The sequence below is a fragment of the Saccoglossus kowalevskii genome, chromosome 14, assembly GCF_978046115.1.
Source record: "Saccoglossus kowalevskii chromosome 14, keSacKowa6.1, whole genome shotgun sequence".
NCBI classification, from domain to species: Eukaryota; Metazoa; Hemichordata; class Enteropneusta; family Harrimaniidae; genus Saccoglossus; species Saccoglossus kowalevskii.
The window spans coordinates 23,466,747-23,489,566 of NC_140654.1; the positions used below are offsets into that span (position 1 = coordinate 23,466,747).

Sequence of the window (22,820 nt, forward strand, 5' to 3'; positions counted from 1 at the left end):
GCATGAAAAAAATGCATGTGCATATGTCCCATATAATGTGTGATATATGAGTGAAGTTTGAACTTAATCGGTCCATGCATGTTCGAGATACAGGTGATCACGGACGCATGCACGCACACAGGGCAAAACATAAGTCCCCGTTTTCGGACTACGTCCGAACGGGGACTAATTAGTCGTAGCTTGCCGTGTGCCGATAGTTTTACTGTTTATGAGTAAACAATACTATGACATTCAGGGATTAGCATTCTTGAGAAGTCATTCCAGTGTGAAACGTTAAATGAATAGTTTTTGTTGTTGATTGGCCTCAGTGAGGTACCGGACCATAACCCAAAGTACCGGTAGTTGCAAAAAAAACGTACCGGTACATTAATATGGAAGTTTCATTTTAGTGTTTGTGATATACTAGTACTTTATTGCAAATGTGACATAAAACTTGAGGTGACAGACTAATGTATCAAATAAGAGTTACATTTCTTGTTCAGTTCACAGATCAACCGCAGCGGGCTGGAAAATACCAGTACTTGATGAATATTAAAAAATAAAAATGTTAACTTTACTGTACAGTGATGGCAGTGAAGCATTGAATTAGGTCATGGTTGAATTTCTCCAAGATAGATCTTTTTATCACTGGCGCATGAAGCAACTAAAAAATAGAAAAGAAAGTTGTCAAAAATGACAAAAATATTCATCAAAATTAGAGAATTTAAGATATCATTACAAAATGAAAAAATCTGAGTGAGGTCCACATGTAGTACCTATATATGTAGTATCAAAGCAATTGGACTTGCGGTTTTTAACAAGAAGTCGAAAATATCTATCTGGCTATCTGGCTGAGGGTTTTGAACTTACAATAATATTATGAATAATAAAAATGATGGCATGCTACATACCTACAGGTTCTTGTGGATGGAAATCAACCTCATTAACTGAACCATTATGTCCTGGAAGTTTATAAAGTATTCGTCTTGTTGTGGTATCCCATACATATACAAATCTATCAGCTGAACCTGATGCTATCTTACTTCCATCTGAAGACCAGCTACATCGTAATAAATTCTGAAATCAAGAGAAAGGGACACAGTCATTGTCACATGTGAGTTGCACACTTATCACTAGTCAACCACTGATTGCATTTGGGTTCCTTACTTATCACTAGTCACGCACTGATTGTACTTGGGTTGCACACTTATCACTAGTCACCCACTGATTGCAATTTGGGTTCCTTACTTATCACTAGTCACCCACTGATTGCAATTTGGGTTGCTTACTCATCACTAGTCACCCACTGATTGCATTTGGGTTGCACACTTATCACTAGTCACCCGCTGATTGTACTTGGGTTGCACACTTATCACTAGTCACCCACTGATTGCAATTTGGGTTGCTTACTTATCACTAGTCACCCACTGATTGCAATTTGGGTTGCTTACTTATCACTAGTCACCCACTGATTGTACTTGGGTTGCACACTTATCACTAGTCACCCACTGATTGCAATTTGGGTTGCTTACTTATCACTAGTCACCCGCTGATTGTACTTGGGTTGCACACTTATCACTAGTCACCCGCTGATTGTACTTGGGTTGCTTACTTATCACCAGTCACCCACTGATTGCAATTTGGGTTGCTTACTTATCACTAGTCACCCACTGATTGTACTTGGGTTGCACACTTATCACTAGTCACCCGCTGATTGTACTTGGGTTGCACACTTATGACTAGTCACCCACTGATTGCAATTTGGGTTGCTTACTTATCACTAGTCACCCACTGATTGTACTTGGGTTGCACACTTATCACTAGTCACCCACTGATTGCATTTGGGTTGCACACTTATCACCCACTGATTGTACTTGGGTTGCACACTTATTTACTAGTCACCTACTGATTTCATTTGGGTTGCACACTTATCACCCACTGATTGTACTTGGGTTGCACACTTATCACTAGTCACCCACTGATTGCAATTTGGGTTGCTTACTTATCACTAGTCACCCGCTGATTGTACTTGGGTTGCACACTTATCACTAGTCACCCACTGATTGCAATTTGGGTTGCTTACTTATCACTAGTCCCCCACTAATTGTACTTGGGTTGCACACTTATCACTAGTCACCCGCTGATTGTACTTGGGTTGCACACTTATCACTAGTTACCACTCACCCACTGATTGCATTTGGGTTGCACACTTATCACCCACTGATTGTACTTGGGTTGCACGCTTATTACAAGTCACCTACTGATTTCATTTGGGTTTAACACTTATCACCCACTGATTGTACTTGGGTTGCACACTTATCACTAGTCACCCACTGATTGCAATTTAGGTTGCTTACTTATCACTAGTCACCCACTGATTGTACTTGGGTTGCACACTTATCACTAGTCACCTACTGATTGTACTTGGGTTGCACACTTATCACTAGTCACCTACTGATTGTACTTGGGTTGCACACTTATCACCCACTGATTGTACTTGGGTTGCACACTTATCACTAGTTACCCACTGATTGTACTTGGGTTGCACGCTTATCACTAGTCACTCGCTGATTGCAATTTAGGTCGCTTACTTATCACTAGTCACCCACTGATTGTACTTGGGTTGCACACTTATCACTAGTCACCCACTGATTGTACTTGGATTGCACACTTATCACTAGTCACCCGCTGATTGTACTTGGGTTGCACACTTATCACTAGTCACCCACTGATTGTACTTGGGTTGCACACTTATTACTAGTCACCCACCGATTGTACTTGGGTTACACACTTATCACTAGTCACAGTGCTCATAAGCATTTCTGCCATTTCAGAAGCGAGTCTCGTGTACAGACGGACATATTTAAAAACACCAGTACTGGTACATACATTGAACATGGGACCTTAATACCCATCAAATTGTTTTACTAGGCTGAGATGTATAATAAAAGGACTATCTTGAGAATATCACAAAGTATGCACATAATTGGTGGGATATACAAACAAGAATAGAGAGAATTGTGTTAAATCAGTGGCATATAGTCTAGCAGATACTCAAAAAGGGAAAAACAAATTACCCCCATTTCCTCACAAAACGACTTTACAATAAATTTCACAAACCTTCTCAAAATTGTGTTGAGCACCCTGGAACAGTTTCACACATCTTTCTTGTGGTGCAAACGGTCTGACATCCCAAATTCTCACTGGTACACAGAATAACAGAAAAAACAAATAAGCAATACTGAGAGACATACAATTTTGTGTGTCTGGGTAAATCAGCTGTGAAAATGTAATTGGGGTTCAGCAGTAGCATTGCCTTTTACAATATAAATCTTATTTCTGGAAACAGAAGATAGTTCTAGTAAGGAGCTTTGCCAATGACTGTATTGGTTACATGGATGATAGCATTGTCAGAGTAATTTAATCACTGCATGATTATTACACAATGGATAGACCTTTACTTTCTAAGGAGAGCAATCACTCTGATCACTCACCCAAGTCAAGACTCAGTACAGCTAATTATCACTCTCGACTCCCAATTCATACAGTTTAGCTGAGATTTTAATAGCATAGCTTCCTAGATAACTCAGGTTGATTTGTTTATTTCAAGCCCCAGAATAATTTCAAAACATATGACCTGAATAGAACATTTGCCCATGACAGTATCGGCTACATGAACTTATAGTTGTCTATATACTTTCTGCATTACTCTCACATCAGTGCACAATAGACAATCGGTTTTGGTATCACTGTACACATGTACATGTAATATTTTTAAATTCTCTATTCTGTTGTTGGTCGCATATCTATTGCACTATGATAGGGTATCGTGAAATTCCAACGTATTAATAGTTGCTTGGAGACAAACTTAAGCAAGCACTACAACAGTCATATTGTCATAATAGCACCAGATTCCTACAAATGATTTATACACCTTCATACATGTACATGTATGTTATTTCTTGTGAAACATCACAGTTAAAGCTTACCTGTATTGTCCATGGCATTTGTTACAATGTACGAACCATCAGGACTCAACTCCATGCCTGTTATTGTGTCAGAATGTCCACGCATCTTGTAAACTATATCGTTTTTTCTTAAATCCCAAACCTGATGACAAAACACAAAACCAACAAATAGTTACATGTAGATTGTTTATAGGGACAGGTTTTTTTTCATTCAAACACAATGTATAATTGCATTGTTATGATGTACATGAAGCTCAAATTGAACATTTCTTGGGGATGGTATTAATTTTACTTCAGTTTAAAAGGCGTAGGTCTCATATGAACAAAGATGAACTGAGAGGTTACTAAGTTTTAATTAGGTATTTTTTTTTTTGGTGATTGGAAGGTCTCGAATGAGTAATCAGTACAAGTTGCATCTAGGGCAAAACTCGTACTTGTGATTTCATTAGAAAAGTGCATTGAATTGTGGGAAAATGTTTATCAACACAAATGTCGCACATGTGCAACGTGACGACCACCTCTCTTCACGAAATGTGAACACAATTGATTAAACCTTAATGCAAATTGTACATGTACACAGTGTGCTTACATTTAAGCCACACTTTCAAATCATTATCTCAAAATAATGTATACTAGTCACATTAAAATTAAATTAGTGTGATATTTTAAACTGATGAGTATATATATATATATCCAAATTTGAAATGATGACAGAACTTTTTCTACTATTATAATACCTTTCTTTATTACAGCAAGATGTACTGACCTTGAGATCATTATCAATACCACCTGATATAACTTGATTACTGGTATCATTAAATGAAACAGCTGTTACTTGGTATGTGTTCTGGAATGTTTCTATTGCTCCTTTCTTTCTGGTGTCCCAAAGCTGAAAACAAATAAGTAAGAATACAATGTTTTGGCTGAATTGACAGCTAAATGGTTCACAACTGTCCATGAGAACCACTCAATTTAAAGTATCTGCTATTATAATATAAAAAGCAATCTTGGTTTTGAAAAAGTTTAAATTTAAAAGATGATAGGTAACATCAATGATGATGACCATTAACAATCAGTTATGTCATTGTGGCTTCACTTCATTGTGTTCTCTTACCGAACTGATTTTGTAGGGATCTCAAGTCAAAATGGATATCAGTTCTTTAATCAAAGGCTTCAATTTATGCATCAAGTCACTCATGGCATCCATATATAGCAGCGTTGAAATTTCAACCTTCAAGCTCATTAGTAACCCCCATGACTGATGTCAATGCCAAGTTTGAATGAAATCGGTCAAGGGCGATGGAATGAATTTACACATCACGTCACTCATGGCATCCATAGCAGCGTTGTAAATTTCATCATTTCAACAACATGTCATTCAAGATAAGAGTGATGCTTTCCAATTTTATCCACACTGAAATGTTACTATCTATATGCATTGCTTTAAAGCATTTTTTCTGCCACATGTTTATGTTGTGAGTAAATAAAGATTAAAGTTAAAGTTTTGTTAAAATCGTCCTTGGTACTCTGGTAATCGTCCATTGTAATCAACGATCACTGGAAATGTGAGGTAACGCATAACATCAAAGGATGTCACATTTTATAACATTTTTTTTTAAATTCACTTGAGAAATAATGAGTCCTGAGCTATGTTTTACATAAAAAGTTAGCACACGAATTTAAAAGATACAAATTTGAATCCCATTTTTGAACACCAAAAATTAGATTTAATAATTATTTTTTTAAAATGATTTGGGTACATAAATTAATAGAAATCGCAAAAGTCTAAGAGGCAATAATCAAAATAGCTGAGCAGGTAGGTGACTACACACTGTATGTTTGAGCAAATAAGTAGTGGATGACGAGTTCCAGTCTCACCTTGATTGTGCCATCATCACTGCCACTGACAACCAACTGAACACCTCTTCTTGTTGAATGGCAGGAATTGACAAATGAAGTGTGACCCCTTAACTTCTTTATTCTTCCTCCAGTTTGCATATCCCACAATGCAATGGTTTTGTCTGTCGATGCTGTGAATAGTGTACTGAGGGGTACAAGGAGAGACAGTGAATCAGTTCTGACATGCATGAATCAAACAAAAAGTTTTAGTGTAACCAAAGATGCTGGAAAACAGAGGGACAGGGGAGCTGCAGCAATTTCTTTGATAATGGTATATTTGAATTCAAATGCAATTTGGATTATTCAAATGTTTCAAGACTTAACTAAGATTAAAGTTAACAAAATTTACATGACAACATACAAGAAAATAATAATTACAATTTTTGATGGGCAAATTTCCAAACAAAAACATGACTGCAATATATCAGCATTTGAATACAACCTAGTAGGGTTTGAATGAAAACAGGAAACGACTTGGAGTTGACAGGATGTTTTCTTTGTGACTCAATAAAAGTAAACAATATCTTTATTCATTGTTTTCAAACAAAAACAAGTCTATGCCACTGTATACAAGACAGTCGCACCTAAATGTGAACATATTTAATACATTGTGTTTTCAAAAACGGGTTACACAAACTGGAAAAAGCGTGACATGGCAGTAGTGGACATGTTGCACATATTCTGTGGCTAACTTAGTAGAACATGATGCACCAAGACATCGCACTGAACATCAATGATGTTTGTTACAGTTGCCAGTATCTGTATTCTCTAATGTTTGGTGCAAACATTACTGTACTTTGTAAAAATGCTCATTTTTTTTTCAGATAAAAAAAATAATATTTTTTACATGTACTGTAAAATACTTTATTTTTTATTGGAATTAATTTTCGCTATTTTCGCTGCAGGAATGATTCAGTGAAAATAAAATCTAGTGAATATACTTTTTTTCCTTTATTTTTACATTCAACTCATCAAAAATCAGAAAATAAATTCCATACAAAACACCCAAAAAGTATTTCACAGTACTCTATAAAATATTGTAAGTAAATTTAATTTTTGAGTGGTGGATCTACACATCTCATACTGTCAAAAAATCAAAAGACACAGAAATGATTTGGATAATATGAAAGTGTACCTTCCATCTGTTGAAAAATTCAATTCCATAACAGCTCCTGTGTGGCCTTTAAAAAGAGCAAAATTTTCACATTCACCATAGACATTCCAAAGATCTGAAAAATAATGACAAGTAAAGGTAAGTAATCGATGTATTTTATTTGCTCAGGGGTTTCACAAATGCATTTAATAGCAGGCCATCATCGTGTAACAACAAGCCAAAAAATAAAATAAAAAGGCTCTCGGCAGTGCGAAGCGCAGCAGCGAGACCGGCGTTGGCAGTCGGGACAGAAAGTAGATGGCCAATTTGGGCTTGTAGTCGGCTATGAATGAAACCCCTGTTTGCTAAATCTTGAATGCAAGCACTTGTAATGAGCAATTAGAATTACCGGTAATATATTTTAACTAGAATTAATTTTCGCTGAAGTCACTTTCTGGGTGTTTTGTATTGAATTCACTGATATTTGACGAGTTGAATGTAAAATATAGGTAAAAAGGTATATTCACTGGATTAAATTTTCACTGAATCATCCCTTCAGTGAAAATAAAGTATTTTACAGTAAATTCTAAAAGCCTATAAAATCCTTCTCCAGTATTGACCCTTTGTGGAGGGTAATCACGATGGTCCAGTACTGAAAATCAGTACCAAGCCATTATAAAGAATAATCATTATGGCCCAGTACTGGACAATTATGGAGGAATTACGTTTAGAATAATTGTTATCAATTCATGTTGATTGATTTGCTTGTTTTCCATAACAAGTTTTACTAAATTAATTATTTAATCCAGCCATAGCTTATTTACTGAAAACATACTCAGAGATAATTGTTCAGAATCCTTGAACATGTCAAACCCCCCCCCCCTATTTCCTACAACCTGAATAATTCTCCTCATGTACATACTATACATACTAGTAGTACTTACGTATAAGTCTATCATAGCCAGCTGATGCTAATGTGTTACCATCTGGTGAGAATTTACATGAGAATATTTCCCCTTCATGTCCTGTTAACAGCATTATCGGTGCCAACAAACTTGACGTTCTTGGCGGCCCCTACAGACAAAAAATTAAAGTCAACAAAATATGCAGGTGGTTATTTTTGGTGCAATTTCCACACTGATCTATTGAGGTTATAGAATATACAATATACAAAATGTTGCAGCAAAATATAGGGAGCACTTTAGTAGTATTATTAGTACATTGTGCACTATATTATTTTGCTTTCAGTTTAACTCATTTCTGTTTCGCATTCTATCACTACTTGTTACTGTGTCAGATCGTATAGTGTGTAATTTCTCACTATGGGTTAGCAGTTTAGTAAATAGTTTAATCACAAATGTAAAGTACTTTGACACTCTGCTTCTCGAATCACAGTCCTTTAGTTGTTGAGAACTGTGCTCACAGATTGACTCACCGCTTCGACAAGAGACTGTTGCCTTGATCCTGGTACAGCAACTATATCAGTTCTTGACTTTTTCACCGGGACCAGAGCCACGTCATCTGCTTTCCTTTTCGGTTCCATGATAGGCATTTCGATTAGCTCTAGACCAATTTCTAATATTTCGAATGAAAGACAACAAACCACGCTTTAGAGTAAAGAAGTTGCAAACAAACAAGCGTTATAATCTTGCGTTTGTTTGGGAACACTTTCCTCATTTGACCTCCTCCCTGAAAACGAAAGTTTCATTTTTACAGGAAATCACAACGATTGTCTCTATGAATATTTATAATTTTTTTCGTAAATTCAATTTCAATTCATATTATTTTGTTATAAATCACGAACGACAAAACAATATGACGTCATCTTAATTTACGCATGCGCAGCTCATCAAAACAAGAAAGGGCAATCCTGTAGAGTAAATGTATTTTGTCTGAAAGAAAAGGAAACTCGAATCTTGTCAAAATGCCGCTGTTCAGTAGCTCTTCCCCGTTCGATGCAGATGTCGGTAAGTACACTGGAACGGTCTAATTTGATTATAACCCACACAGTGTTTGTAATCGTCCCTGATCATCCAGATATTGAGAACTTTGATATTATTAAATTATACTGGGAGATACAAATGCTCGTATTCGTCTGAGCTACCTCCATTGTCTGAGTCACAGTCAGATGATGGCTGTACAAAATGCGTATGTCATTGATAATAATACTGCGACTGTGTGTAAATATCTCGATGTTTGCTATTTTAATTAATTAATTAATCAAACTGTACATTGTTTTTCAAACAATTGAATAAATGGTGATAAATAAATAAATAATTTATAAAACAACAGCGGTATACCAGCAAATGTCAATCACACAGACTGTTGTTTTTGTGTTCACACAAGCATAAAAAAAAAGTTAAACCATAGACAGTATTCTACTAATTACTGTCTATGGTTAAATAATTTGCAACCATGTTTTATAAACTTCAGCCTATTCGTATAATCACGTAATGTATGTCAATAATTTCGGTAAACTTCATATTCTTTTAACTGGTTTTCAATATAACCATTCTAATTAATTTTATTAGATAAATTTTGAGTGTTGAAAAGAAATATGTCTGATAATTGTCAGGATAGATAGATTAGAATACACGTTTCAGGCAACAGAAACCTGTATTTGTATACACATAGTTGTTTTGCTTTTAATTTTTTTCACAACTTCAACATAGTTGTTGGATCAATTTCTGTATGTTTATCAAAATCATTCGAATGATACACATGTTTATGTTACTTGTTGTCATTGCAGAGAAAGTTACCAGTGAGTTGAACACCACAGAAGACTGGGGTCTTATCATGGATATCTGTGACAGAGTAGGAAGGGTTACCAATGGGTGAGTCACTTTTTATTATCTATTTACTGTTTATAAACAGTATACTAAATTGTACTATAACTTATGAGCTAGTTAGCTTTAACCTGTGACCTTCTACTAACAATGTGACCCTGAAAATCCCATGCTTGATTTCCTCTTTTTTTTATTTTTTTGTTAAATATCTCTATATATTTATTTTTTTAAATTTATTTAATTTTAATTTTTATCTTATTTTTTTGGTAGTTTTGGTAAATGCAAAAGCACACAAGGGTTTGACATACATATGGATGTGATAATAGTTAAAATTAATAAAATAAGGTGTATGTATTAAAAGCACAACAAAATACAAAATAATAAAAAATATAGTACAAATTAAATAAAATATAATAATAATAATATAATAATAAAATACAATAAAAAAATACACTCTGTACAATATATCAGATTTCAATGAAATTACTACCTTGCATTGTATTTGTGAAAAATATTGAATAATTTAAGCCAGGGTAATTCAAACTGTTCTTGTCATCAGAATATGCACTGTTTTGTGATTTTAAAAAGTGCTTTAGAGTTCATTAAAACATTCATTTGATATCACACTCAGATTGCTATTCTCTGCAGTGATTTGCCAATAAAATAATGTTTCTAAGCAATTTATTATATTTCTCAATCAACCTTCTACATCATGATTTCTATTATGATAGGTGTGTTAAACACGCATTTCTTCAATTCACAGACCTAAAGACTGCCTGCGTTCTATAATGAAGAGAATTAAACATCCAATACCCCATGTGGGTATGCAGGCTCTCACAGTAAGTACATAGTCGCCTTTATTAGCTCAGATGTCATCAACTTGTCACCTATTTCACAAATTTATTGCATTCGTATTGCACATTTCTCGTATTCTCATTCCTAATTTAAATTAATTTAAAATGATTAAATTTATTTAAATCTTATTTTTCTGAATTACCTGCTTAAAACATCACAATTTGATCTATTGTTTTGTTCGTCTATAGCTACTTGGTGCTTGTGTGAGTAACTCTGGTAAAATATTTCATTTGGAAGTCTGTTCCAGAGATTTCTGTACAGAAGCCAGGAATATAATATCTAAGGTACGTACATGTAATAATGAAATTATATATGTTAATGTGCATGACTAGCATGTCTGGTTTGACATTATTAGTATCTAACTTAGACATAAGGGTATGTGAAAAAAACATAATGGTATGTAACCATGGTAACAGGTCAACCCCCTATCAACATCTTTGAATGATTTGAGTCTGTGGTGTACTCACCAGCTGTTGGAGTTGACCTCTGATAGAACTGAAACTGTGACATGCTTGTATTTATTTCTTTTGTTGTACATGTCTACTATTCATAGGGTCATCCCAAGGTAGCTGAAAAGTTGAAAAATCTGATTAAACAATGGTCTGAAGAATTCAAGAATGATCCACAATTAAAGTAAGTGTTTTACTGGAAATGAAGTATTTGAAGTTTCTTTTATTTTTGAGTTTCCTGGTTGCTGCATTAATGAATACCAACTTTGTGACAGACATGGGGTCAATTTTGTTATCTGTAACTGGTTGTCAATAATAACATGATTTTCACAAGTTGAATAGACATACTTGTATTTTGCTCACCAGAGAGATATTACAAAAGTATGTAAAGGTACTAAGATGTTATAAATCATATTTTGTTTAAGTAAAGATAACAATTTTTTTCCATATTTTATGAAGGCTTCGTAAACTTTTAAAGTTAACATGGATGTCTACAATACAGAATCAAAATGTACTATACAAAACTGATGCTGGTATGTATATACTTCTGATGGCCAGAAGTGTAGCAATGTTGATACTGCCACCCAACACCCCTACCCAAACGCCCACCCCTATGTATTTGAAGGCTAAGAAACCAAAGAATCTTCAACTCAGCTATAGCTAGCAGGCTGCTTGTTTCTTTATTCTTATCTCTTTGTCTTTCTATTACAGTTTGATTCCATCAATGTACAATAGTTTAAAAGCCGAAGGGCAGGACTTTGTATCTTCTGATCAGGTGAGATAGACTGTAAACTGCTTTGTTAGCAGTGAAAATTTCATTCTATGACAGGATGTGTCAGTGACTTTTTGTCTTCATGAATGTAATTAAAATCATTAAAATTTCTAGTAGTTACAATTAAACCTTTTATAGTATGTAGGATTACATGTGTAAGAACACGATGTTTTTTGGCCGACTGGCAGCCATCTTGTTTTTTGAAAATGTTATCAGTTTTCATTCATACATGTCCCCGACCGTCTGTGAGTCTGTCCGTGTGTCCGTCCGTTCGTGCGTCAGTCTGTCCAGAGTCATATTTCAGAATCCTGTGGACCGATTCCGTTCGTTCTTTGCATGTGCCTAGTACCTCATGTGGGACATATGCACATGCAGTGGTTTAGCGATTCGATTCAAAATGGCCGACTGGCAGCCATCTTTTTTTTTGAAAATGTTGTATTTTAGACATGCTTTGTCAGTTGTCATTCAAACTTGGTACATAGATTAAACATGTTAGGATACATGTCCATAACGATTTATTTCGCAATTGGATCAAAGATGGTCGACTGGCAGGCATCTTGTTTTTGTTTTTTTATGCGGAATCTTGGACGTGCTCTGTTCGTTTTCATTCAAATTTGGCACATACATGTACTTTATACATGTTAGGATGCATGTCCATGACAATTTGTTTCAAAATCTGGTCAAGAATGGTAGACTGGCAGGCATCTGACTTTTTGGCCTTACTACTATATTTCCACAATTTATGTACCATTTTCATCTGTATTTGGCACATACATCATACATATCAGTGTGTTTCATAATCGGATCAAAGATGGCCGAATATTGGCTGTTTTTATTTTTGGCCATATTACTATGACACGAAACACATGTTTTGATGTAAATAAACAATCTGTTGTATGCGCCACTTGGAAGTCAAGTTTCAAGGACACGCTCGCGACAACCCCTCAGCTTTAATATGACGAGCACAAAAATTTAACAGGGACTGTCATTTTCAATGACTTGTCTTTAGTCATTCATAAAGTAGCACATTGGTATTCATAATACTCTTGCTTTAACTCCAAAATAGAAATTCATAGCTTTATAATTTATTGGCAAATTTTGTTTTTTGGCAGCCTAAATCTAGTAGTGTTACAGTCAGTAAAGATCCCAATGTTGTTTCTTCACAACAAGAAGAAGATGACATCGCTAAAGGTAAGTATCAATCTCAGATTTTTATTTTTAATAAAACTTCTCCTGTGTCATTAAAGTCAATTTGTAACAGTGATCGTCAAAATTTGGACACTGAAAGCATAGCATATATACTATATACCAACGTTTTACATTAAATCACTTGCAACAAAAATGCCTGCGGGGGTTGCGTTCACGTATCTAGAGGGTGCCATACATCACCATTTATTGAAATGCAATTTTGTCAAGTGAACTTCAGGGATTACAGTTCAAAATGACAAATTACCAGGGCCCTGGGCAAAATGTCAAATATATTGCCATCTTGAGAGGCGAAGTGTCACTGATGATGCTTACATACATGTAAACGATAGGAAAATCGTTATAAGGTGGAAGGTGACTTGTTGCATCTTGACTCTTGCCTAATACTGGTAGTATGTGATGCACCAAGGAACATTGTATGAAGCATTAATCAATTCCATCTTGTGTATTCTGTAGTGTCTTTGGTCTAACACAGTAGAAACATGTTATGCAGGTTAAATTATCGATCAACACCATGTGGGTTCAATCATCCAATCGTCACCAATTTGATCTAACGTTTTCTTCTCATTCCGGACACTGTTTTTTATAAATCCCTTCTTTGTTCTTATTTCACAATCAGGATTATTAAAATGTTTCACATACATAATGCAACACCACAGTAAATTCCAATATTTATTTTTATTATTATTATTTCTAGCAATTGAGTTGTCCTTGAGTGATGGTACCCCCAAAGTGTCTAGTCTCTACCCTACCGCTATATCATCGTCATCATCGCCAAGAAAAAATGAAGCTAGAAAGGTCAAAGCACTGTATGATTTTGAAGCAGCTGAAGATAACGAACTGACATTTAAATCTGGTGAATTAATCACTGTTACAGATGATAGGTAAGAAATGTGTGACAACACATGTATGGTGTTACGACAATGGCAAATTGTATTTGTTTGGGTTGTTATTGCTGGGAAAAGATTGACCAGCTTTGTTATTAGTCCAAAAAACTTGTTCAGCTTGGAATGTGTCTGAATCCCTTATTAGTATGTAGGAATGTACCAAGAAATAGAGTATAGAGAAATGGAGTAAATTGTAGTGTATTGTACTTATGAATGGTAAAAAAGTGCATGGAGATTTTATGAAAATGTGTGGATGTTAACAGAATGATGTCGTTTGGTCACAGTTGCGCAATAAATGATGGACTATTTTGGGCGTAGCTATAAAATGCGTCACCGAAGTACTCACACGTGTGCATGATTCCAATAGTTTTGCTGTGAAGAAACTCCACTAGAAAATAAGTATTGTGTAATTTGTAGTGAGATTGTATTCAAATAGATTTATGTTTATGAATCTTGTTTCTTTTCAAAGTGTATTTATTTATTTTTTATAAAAATGTTTTTTATACTTTTTCGATGGATTGAATTTACAAATGATGAGTAATTTTGTTATTCCATCACTTGAATTATGTGTTACGAATTTCTGATAGTTTAGGCTTTGTGTTCTTGCGAACGGGAAGACATTAAGCTGTACAGTGGATGTCGATAAAAGCGAACGTATTTAGAAAGTTGTGAAATCATGGTACTGTTTTGGCATTATACGACTTGCAGTTCCCTTTTGATGGATTTTATGTGACTGGCCGTGTTATCGAACTGTATTATTATGTAAATCTGCCGGGGAAAATCTGCAAACAAAGTTTAAATTGCCATTTTCACACTGATATAGCATGGAGTCGTCATCTAAGTATGCACAATTGTTCGTCTCATGTTCCCCGGTGCATTTAAAAATCCCTTTTGAATTTGGTTGACTTTGTGTGACTGACCTTGGTGTTTGTAAACTTTAGTCAAACTGTAGTAGTGTGTATTAAATTACGTTTGTGTCTCAATGAGGACTGAAAAGTGATTTCCATTTACTTCGTCTGTTATAAATCAACTGTATTAGCTTCCTGCGAACTTCCAATTGTCATCGGGATTATGTCTACTACAATCGGCGGTGTAGTTCGTATCGATCTTCTTGTATGAAACGCACCCGAACCCAGAAATCGACGGCAAATCGGGACGGTCTCGTCACATAATTTCTTACCTTGTTCTTGATGGCAGTACGCTTGGCTATGAACTTCCACATACCCACGCTTATGGGAATAATGCATCGTGGGTATTACTGCCATAATGCCTGTTGTTCAAATACATCGCTCGTGTTTCTCTTCCTGTCTTAGAGTTCTCTGTCTTCTTTGATTTTTTTTATTTCAATTAAACATCGATTTGGCTGTGACCATGCATTTAGTCATTGTCGACTGTTTTTCTCGAATTGGTTGACTGTCATAGTAACATACGCTAAGTACAATTAAACGGCGAGAGTTGAACAGTAGTCATTTCTAACATGATTATTTAATCTAGTTTAATTCCTTCAGTTAAAAATTGAGTTTCCAAAATAAATAAATAATAATATGTACCCTCATGTATACTTCAAGTTTTCATTAAAACAAAGTCAAAGTTTTTGAAATTGCTTTTCTGCCTGTTTGCCAATCCATTGCTCCAAAACACACCTTTAAATACTCTTATTTGAGTGTATTGGAACTCCTGAGTTGTCATATACATATGCAAATTTTAAGTTCTAAAGTTGGTGATCATTTCAGTTCCACAATTTATGGCACTATGTCAATAACAGCATCGGACGCTGTTACATGCATCTGTGAGTGACCTTATGGTTTATGTAGAAATGTTTTCAATGCTGATCAGTGTACTTACTATTTCTGCAAGACATTTGTCGGTGTTATCAGTCTTGTTCTGATGCTTAGACTTTACAGAGATTTGATTTTATTGAATTACTTAATCAAGGATGAATCTTTAAATATTTCCCATGTGTTTCCTGCAATTTACCGTGCATGTAACAGGCATGACTTCTAAAGTCAAACATTCAGATACTTTAGGGTTGTTAGTGTTAGCATCAATAACTTCTAACATTAGACATCTGTTTTTGCCCAGAATGTCAAATGCACTCGAAACTTGCAAATATTACATATACATGTACTGTAAAATACTTTATTTTAGCTGGAATTAATTTTTGCTGAAAAGACTTTTGGGTGTTTTGTATGGAATTTTTTTTTACTTATTTTTGACAAGTTTAACGTGAAATAAATTTCAAGCGAAAATAAAGTATTTTACAGTATGTAAGAATTCATAGTTGATATCATTAGTTTGCATCATTTTGATTCTGCAGTGATGCCAATTGGTGGAAAGGAGAGAACTTTCGTGGTAGTGGTTTATTTCCATCCAACTTTGTAACAGCTGATCTGACTGCCGAACCAGAACCAGGTAGGTGTGAAGCAAGTGTCTACTGCTTGTAAGGTTGAAATTGAGATTGTTATAGCAGCGTAACCCAATATGCATCAATACCATATAAATATAAAAAATCTGGATGCCACTTTGTTCACTACTAACAATTATTTTATACACAGAGACAACCAATTTACTTTCAAATTGCAAAGCTTTTTAAAGAATATTGTTTCTGAACCAATTTCTGGAGCTAAAAAGTGTGAAATTTGTTGACTTTCGCTTCAGCATAGTTAGATCAGTAGTTATCGTTTTCAAACTTGAATATGAGGTTATTACGAGGATACCTCAAAGTATGCACGAAGACAGTACAGCAGGAGTATCAACTGACGCGCAGCGGAGGTCGATGCGACAACGTACTGTCTGAGTAACTCATAGCGTTACAGTGACAGATGTATGATAATATATATTATTAACATGTGTTAGATCGCAGCCAAAAGATAATGGTTAAAATGTACCAGGTAACTTGAAATTGTCTTCTTGTGGTTACAATAAGTCAACAAAATTTTATCTGATCAACTTTAATTCTAATGCTATGATTCATTACAGTAATCAAAGCCAAGTCAGTTCAGTTCAATGAAGAAGTTGAAGTTAGAACGTTAGATACGTCTCCACAAGTAGTTGAGATAGATGAAGAAAAGATGGATAAAGCTTTGGATTTATTACAGAATGCTGATCCTACTGGTGATGAAAGACCAGATACTCAAGAGATGCTTAGTCTAGAAGGTAAAAGCACTAGTCCTTCTAAAGACCAGTCATGAATAATTAATGATTCACAATATTTTAGGAGTTAGCTTGCATATTTAACGCTGCATAGATCACTCAACTTCACGTAAAATGTAATTAATTGCAGACAGTGATTGAAGACTGATTTTGATGATTGGGATTTAATGGACAGATACTCAAGGGATGCTTAGTCTAGAAATTAAAAGCACCTTCTAAAGACCAGTCACAGATATTTAAATGATTATGTTGTCATGCTACTTCACATAAAATGCAGTTACCGATAACTGTTGACTGTTGTTTTGTTGATTGAGATTTAATGGGAAGAATTTCAGAATTTATCTTGAACTTGTCCATCATACATTAAAACAACTTTAAACTATCGAAACATTGATTTAAGGTATTTACTAATAATCCAAGAAAAGGAGTGACATTTGTACATGCATGTCTATTCAACATCCTTAATTCACTTTGTGGTACCCATGTAGATCATTGTACTGATATTGAGGTACATGTAATTCATACCTTATACAATGGTTTTTTTGAGGCTTTTCTATTTATGTTCTTCATATGAGATTTTATTTCTCATACTAAAGTATAGTGTTATTTATTACTGTAAAAGGATTAATTATTCACTGGGTTTTAATTTTGCTTATTTCGCTGACTGGAAAATGCGCTAACTTAAAACCCAGTGAATGTGTAAAATTTAATATAGAACACATTATCTAAATGATAAAACCGTGAATTTAAAACCCACTGAATATGCCTGAAATGGTAAATCAGTGAAATTTAAACCCAGTGAAAATTAGTCATTTTACAGTACCCAATATTAGGTATTCAAGCATTGGAAACTCAAAATTATGCATGTTATGTTTTTACACAACTTTAAATAAATGGATAAAACTGGACTGTTGGTGTTATCGTCTTCAGGAAATAAATGTTTCTGTTGTCATGATAAATCAATTACTTTGTAGTCACTCTTACTTTATTTGAGTAATCTAAATTGTTGTAAAATTTTATCAAATTTTATCTTACCAAGTCACGTACATATAGTTTTTAAGGTATGGGTAACTTGTGTTTTATCAATACTCATCATTGTTTCCTTTTTCAACCAGTAATTGAGTATTATAGAGTATATATAATATTATTGAGTCACAGATACATAAATATTGTGGCATTTCATCTAAAAACTCAAGGTTGGAATCAAATACTGTAGAATACTTTATTATAGCTGGAATCAATTTTCGCTGAATAGACTTTTTGGGTGTTTTGTAAAGAAATTTCTTTTCACTGATTTTTGACAAGTTGAATGTAAAATATAGGAAAAAAGCTATATTCGCTGAATTTTATTTTCACTGAATCTTCCTTCAGTGAAAATTTCGAAAATTAATTCCAAGTATTTTACAGTAGATAGTTAGCCTTATTTTGATGCATATTATGTGTCTCATTTACATATCACTTTGCATAATTCATGACTAAGTCGATGCCTGCTTGGAGATAAAAATAGACTCACACTTTATTATAACTTACGATTTATTTGTTTCTTTTTAACAGACCAATGTAAACAAATAGGACCGTTAATAGATACAGAACTGGAGAAAATAGATCGCAAACACGCCCAGCTGACGGCTTTAACAGAGAAATTGAGAGATGCGTTTGCCCTGTATCATCAACTGATGAAGGACGCAACTTATTATGCTTACTCTTCTTATAATAAAATGAATCAACAACAATACCAACAACAAATGCCAATAAGTCAATCCATAGTGAGTTTACTTTTCAAGCTAAAAAATAATGTAGTTACCTAATGTGCTAATGTCTGAGATATGTGTGTACTATATATTTGATTTGCAGCTGTATGAATGTATGAATAACCTTTGTTGGTTCCGGACATTTTGACTTCATATTCAGCAGGCCATTTTTATATGTTTCTTTGCTTGCATATGATACATTTTTCCCCATTTACATTTTATAATTTGCAACCTGTTTGTTTTCCTTTGTGTTTTGTGCTTAAAATATTTACATGCGCCTTCATTAAACAAAGTAAACAAGCAAAATGTTCTATGATTGGCTTGTTTCTTAGTTTGTAGGGTTGGGTAGCCAATTAGAGGCAGTGTTATATGTGGCTGCTGGCTCATAAAATTACCTCAGTATAGTGAAACAAGAGAAAGCAATCAATTGGTTTCCTTTATTTCAGCCCTACGGACAGTACATGCAAGGTCCACCTCCATCCCAAGGTCAACCAATGTCACCTCCGCAAGGTCATCCAATGTCCCAAGGACCTCCGATGACACAGGGTCAGCCACAGCAAATGACACAAGGACCTCCAATGACGCAAGGTCAAGTAGTCCAGATGTCCCAAGTACCTATGAGCCAAGGAACTGCAATGACCCAGGGTCAAATGCCACAGATGAGTTCCATGCCTCAGATGTCTCAACAGATGCAATATACTAGGTAAGATGTTCAAAACATTCACTGTATCTGCTTCTATTAGTAGCAGAGAGCAAGTGGAGAAGTTACATTATTATATGAAATACTATGACAGAACCCCACACCCTCCCCGTGTTATTATTACATATGTTCCATACTTGATTATTTTGTATTAAAGAAAGAACGTGCAAACCGGGATGGAATTTAGGTCGGGGAACCCCATTGCCCATTAATATGTTCCAATATAAGTGTTACGCCCTAGCAGCGCGTGTCAGTGTAGAACGTGCCCGGAGAACGCGTGTCACTGTTTGTTTGAAATTAAAATAATCAGACGTCTAATCTGAGTCACTGTCCGAATAAATAACTCGTTGACGTTTAGTTGGGACCACGGCAGAACCAGAACTTGAACTGGACGACTATGATACACAGTTTATGTTGAAGTTAAAAGTTCCGCCACAGAATTGTGCATTGGCAAACATGCCATGCAACTGCGGTACTCCACAGACGGGATGACTTTCGTCGACAACGGTTGTCGCTTAGCTGCACCACTGTCCTTCGTTGATGGACTGTGGCTGCACGCTACACCTTCGTGTGTGATGTTGCTTGCTGGTCGTGGATTGACTGAGTCTTGATTACCGGTTAAAATGTTGCTATTTTGGCGTTGGTAATTTTTATTTGGAACTGAGTAACGCCGCAACGTCGCCAGCAGAAACCTGGTATCTCGATGCTGATGGTTGCGGCTGCATAGTAATCGCTGATTTTACTGCTGGTGGATCTTCTGAGAGCCCTTCAAGGTTTATAAAACTCAATTTCCAGGTGATCAACATACATTAAGTTCTCCCAATCGTAGTATTCCATAAAAATAGCAGACGAAAATGTGTTTACAAAATAAAAATAGTTCGGTAGCCAATGAAAATACCATGTTCATTTGCATATTGACCGTGAAAATACCAAAAACATTATTGCATGGGTGATATGCAAATTAGTTTGGGCCAAAATAAGTGACTGCCTAAAAGTACCATTACTCTTGTTCAAATTTCATGTCACTGGGCAAGTATATTCATGTACCCCAAGGGGAAAATATCGTACTTCTAAATATTGTTTATTCCAAAAAACTGTACTCCTGAAGGGACTACTTTGTTTGCTCTCGGACCTCATTTGCATATGGGTTGTGGAAATACCGATTTTGATTTCAGGGACGAATCAAAATAAACTGCAGTACATATGTAATAATGTAAAATACTTTATTTTCGCTTGGAATTAATTTTCGTTGAAAGAATGATTCAGTGAAAATAAATTCTAATTAAAATAAAGTATATTACAGTACATGTACACATGTACTAACATTATAATGTAATAATGTATTGAGAGGGCACCCATTTTTTGTTTTGACCAAAATGTATAAAATGGCACATAGGAATAACAGAGAATACCAAAAGACACCAATGCAAACTTATTGTGCATCAAGCAGTTTGATGCCTTCTTGAGTTCAAACCTTGTGTAATACATATTATATCAGTCACACATTCTACCTTGATGAACTGTAATGCTATGTTCTCTGATCTAGATGTTTCATTTCATCGTGGTTACAAAATTATGACTGTTACATGGACCATAGCTCTGGTGTACAAAAAGGGAAGCCGAATAGATTGCCAGCACTTTCAACAATTTTGAGAGCAATGTTTTGTATTATACATTTCCCATAGCTTACTCAAGTACTGACCATCAAATATTTCAAATAGTAGTCTCAAACCCCAAAGGTCCATAAATGTAAATGCTCTCAAAATGTTCCTAGAAGAGGTTCATTGCCTGCTCCATGCCTATTGCATGCAAGATAAAATGAACCATCTTTTGTCAGTGAAATTGAAGTATAGTTTCCATTAAATTTATCATAATTGCAATCAGCTTACCAATGTTATTGTGTTTATTTTCAGTTCAATGCCACCATCGTCTTACAGTCACCCAGTTTCTTCACTTCAACAACAACAGCTAAATCAAAACAATGTACAACAAGGCCCTCCTCCAGTAACAGACGGCCCTAATACCCTACACGGGCCTACTAGTATGCCGCCCTCTATGGTACAGCAACCGATGTATTTACAGCCTCAACAGCAACAGCAATTGTTATAGTATTAGTCAGATTGCTGTGTGGAAATTAGTAATATTTTTAGCCTTGTTGTCCTTTTAGGCAACGCCTTCTGCTTATATGGAACACAATCAAATTTATTCATTTTGTAATATATGGATTGCTAAAACTGTGGATTCAATTGCTTTATGTTGTAAGAATCTGAAAGAGGAGCGATATCAGCTGACATGCTGCTTGTCTATTTACATGTGATTGACTGACTGATTGTCTTTGTAACATAAAATGTATTCGGTCGGACGGCTTTATTTGAGCCCAACTTCTTCGTAACTCGAAATATGACCATTCTTAGAACTACGGCGTATATACTAAATGAACTACTGTGTAATGCGTGTGATGGGTCTTTATGTGATTGTAGCTACCAAACCTTGGTCAAATGTTATGCTTTTATAAAGTCCTGTACATTTTGTTATTTAGTATAAGAATTACTTGTGAGAAACTGAAAGATTTTTATTTAACTGACAGACATAATATTTAACTGTTCGGGGATTTGAACAAAGTACAGATATGGTGCTGTCGTACAATATTTTCAACTCCTGTCTGTATTTATCTCATCTTTCATTTGTGTGTGTGTGTACCACGTGTAAACAACCACTCACTGAACTTTAATGACATTTGTTACATAGATGCTTTGTGATGATCCACAGATCTGAACTATGTGAAGAAATCATAAATCAGTGTTTATACTAAAATATATGTACAATATAAAACATAAATATTAAATAATACTTACAACCAAGTTATCTTATCACCTCTTTAAAATTACGCATGAATCATTTATGCTATAGTAGTCAATCCTGGTATTCCATTTTCATATTCTATTCACAAACTAGTGGTGTACATTTTTAGGAAATGATCGTCCTTGGAATGCATCGTTAAGACGATGCTAGATAATGTGGCAATAAATTGAGATGCTGAGTTGTTCGAGTAACGAACATTGAGTTACAAAAACATCAACCATATTTCAGAAACCTTGCCCACTTTTGCAAAACCACCTCCAAACTAAAACTCAATGTTTAATAAACAGTAAACCAAACTTCGAGTTACGGGCAACATGAAGTGTTACTGTTGTTTAACGTCTACATTTAATTTAGTAACTCAAACTTTAATTAACAGTTAATTAATTAAACTTCTGGCAACCTAGATTTCTTGTTTTGTTAAACGTTGTATGTTGCCCGTAACTTGAAGTTCAGTCAACTG

The 22,820-nt window shown here is 35.0% G+C and overlaps 2 protein-coding genes across 2 annotated transcripts; one reads left to right on the forward strand and one right to left on the reverse strand.

Moving 5' to 3' along the window:
- Window positions 1-378: 378 nt before the first annotated feature.
- Window positions 379-8,570, reverse strand: LOC100373287 (U5 small nuclear ribonucleoprotein 40 kDa protein-like). The gene is made up of 9 exons (XM_002739762.3): window positions 8,375-8,570; window positions 7,884-8,013; window positions 6,982-7,075; window positions 5,826-5,991; window positions 4,714-4,836; window positions 3,969-4,089; window positions 3,100-3,182; window positions 891-1,056; window positions 379-643 (listed from the first exon to the last, which is right to left on the reverse strand). Exons 1-9 carry the CDS (start codon window positions 8,489-8,491, stop codon window positions 591-593), a joined length of 1,053 nt encoding a protein of 350 aa, XP_002739808.1. The 5' UTR covers window positions 8,492-8,570; the 3' UTR covers window positions 379-590.
- A 216-nt stretch (window positions 8,571-8,786) lies between these two features.
- Window positions 8,787-22,144, forward strand: LOC100373138 (signal transducing adapter molecule 1-like). The gene is made up of 13 exons (XM_002739761.4): window positions 8,787-8,906; window positions 9,689-9,773; window positions 10,489-10,564; window positions 10,769-10,864; window positions 11,134-11,213; window positions 11,741-11,804; window positions 12,914-12,992; window positions 13,705-13,891; window positions 16,212-16,306; window positions 16,874-17,050; window positions 18,602-18,813; window positions 19,245-19,501; window positions 21,412-22,144. Exons 1-13 carry the CDS (start codon window positions 8,864-8,866, stop codon window positions 21,605-21,607), a joined length of 1,647 nt encoding a protein of 548 aa, XP_002739807.2. The 5' UTR covers window positions 8,787-8,863; the 3' UTR covers window positions 21,608-22,144.
- The last annotated feature ends 676 nt before the right edge of the window (window positions 22,145-22,820 follow it).

Bases quoted from the DNA above. Each gene is read 5' to 3' on its own strand.
- LOC100373287 (XM_002739762.3), bottom strand. From the start codon at position 8,491: ATGCCTATCATGGAACCGAAAAGGAAAGCAGATGACGTGGCTCTGGTC. The intron at 4,090-4,713 runs GTCAGTACATCT...TTTTGTCATCAG, and splicing joins GTATTGATAATGATCTCAAG to GTTTGGGATTTAAGAAAAAA. The intron at 3,183-3,968 runs GTAAGCTTTAAC...TCTGTGTACCAG, and splicing joins AAATGCCATGGACAATACAG to TGAGAATTTGGGATGTCAGA.
- LOC100373138 (XM_002739761.4), top strand. From the start codon at position 8,864: ATGCCGCTGTTCAGTAGCTCTTCCCCGTTCGATGCAGATGTCG. The intron at 8,907-9,688 runs GTAAGTACACTG...TTGTCATTGCAG, and splicing joins CCCGTTCGATGCAGATGTCG to AGAAAGTTACCAGTGAGTTG. The intron at 18,814-19,244 runs GTGAGTTTACTT...CCTTTATTTCAG, and splicing joins TGCCAATAAGTCAATCCATA to CCCTACGGACAGTACATGCA.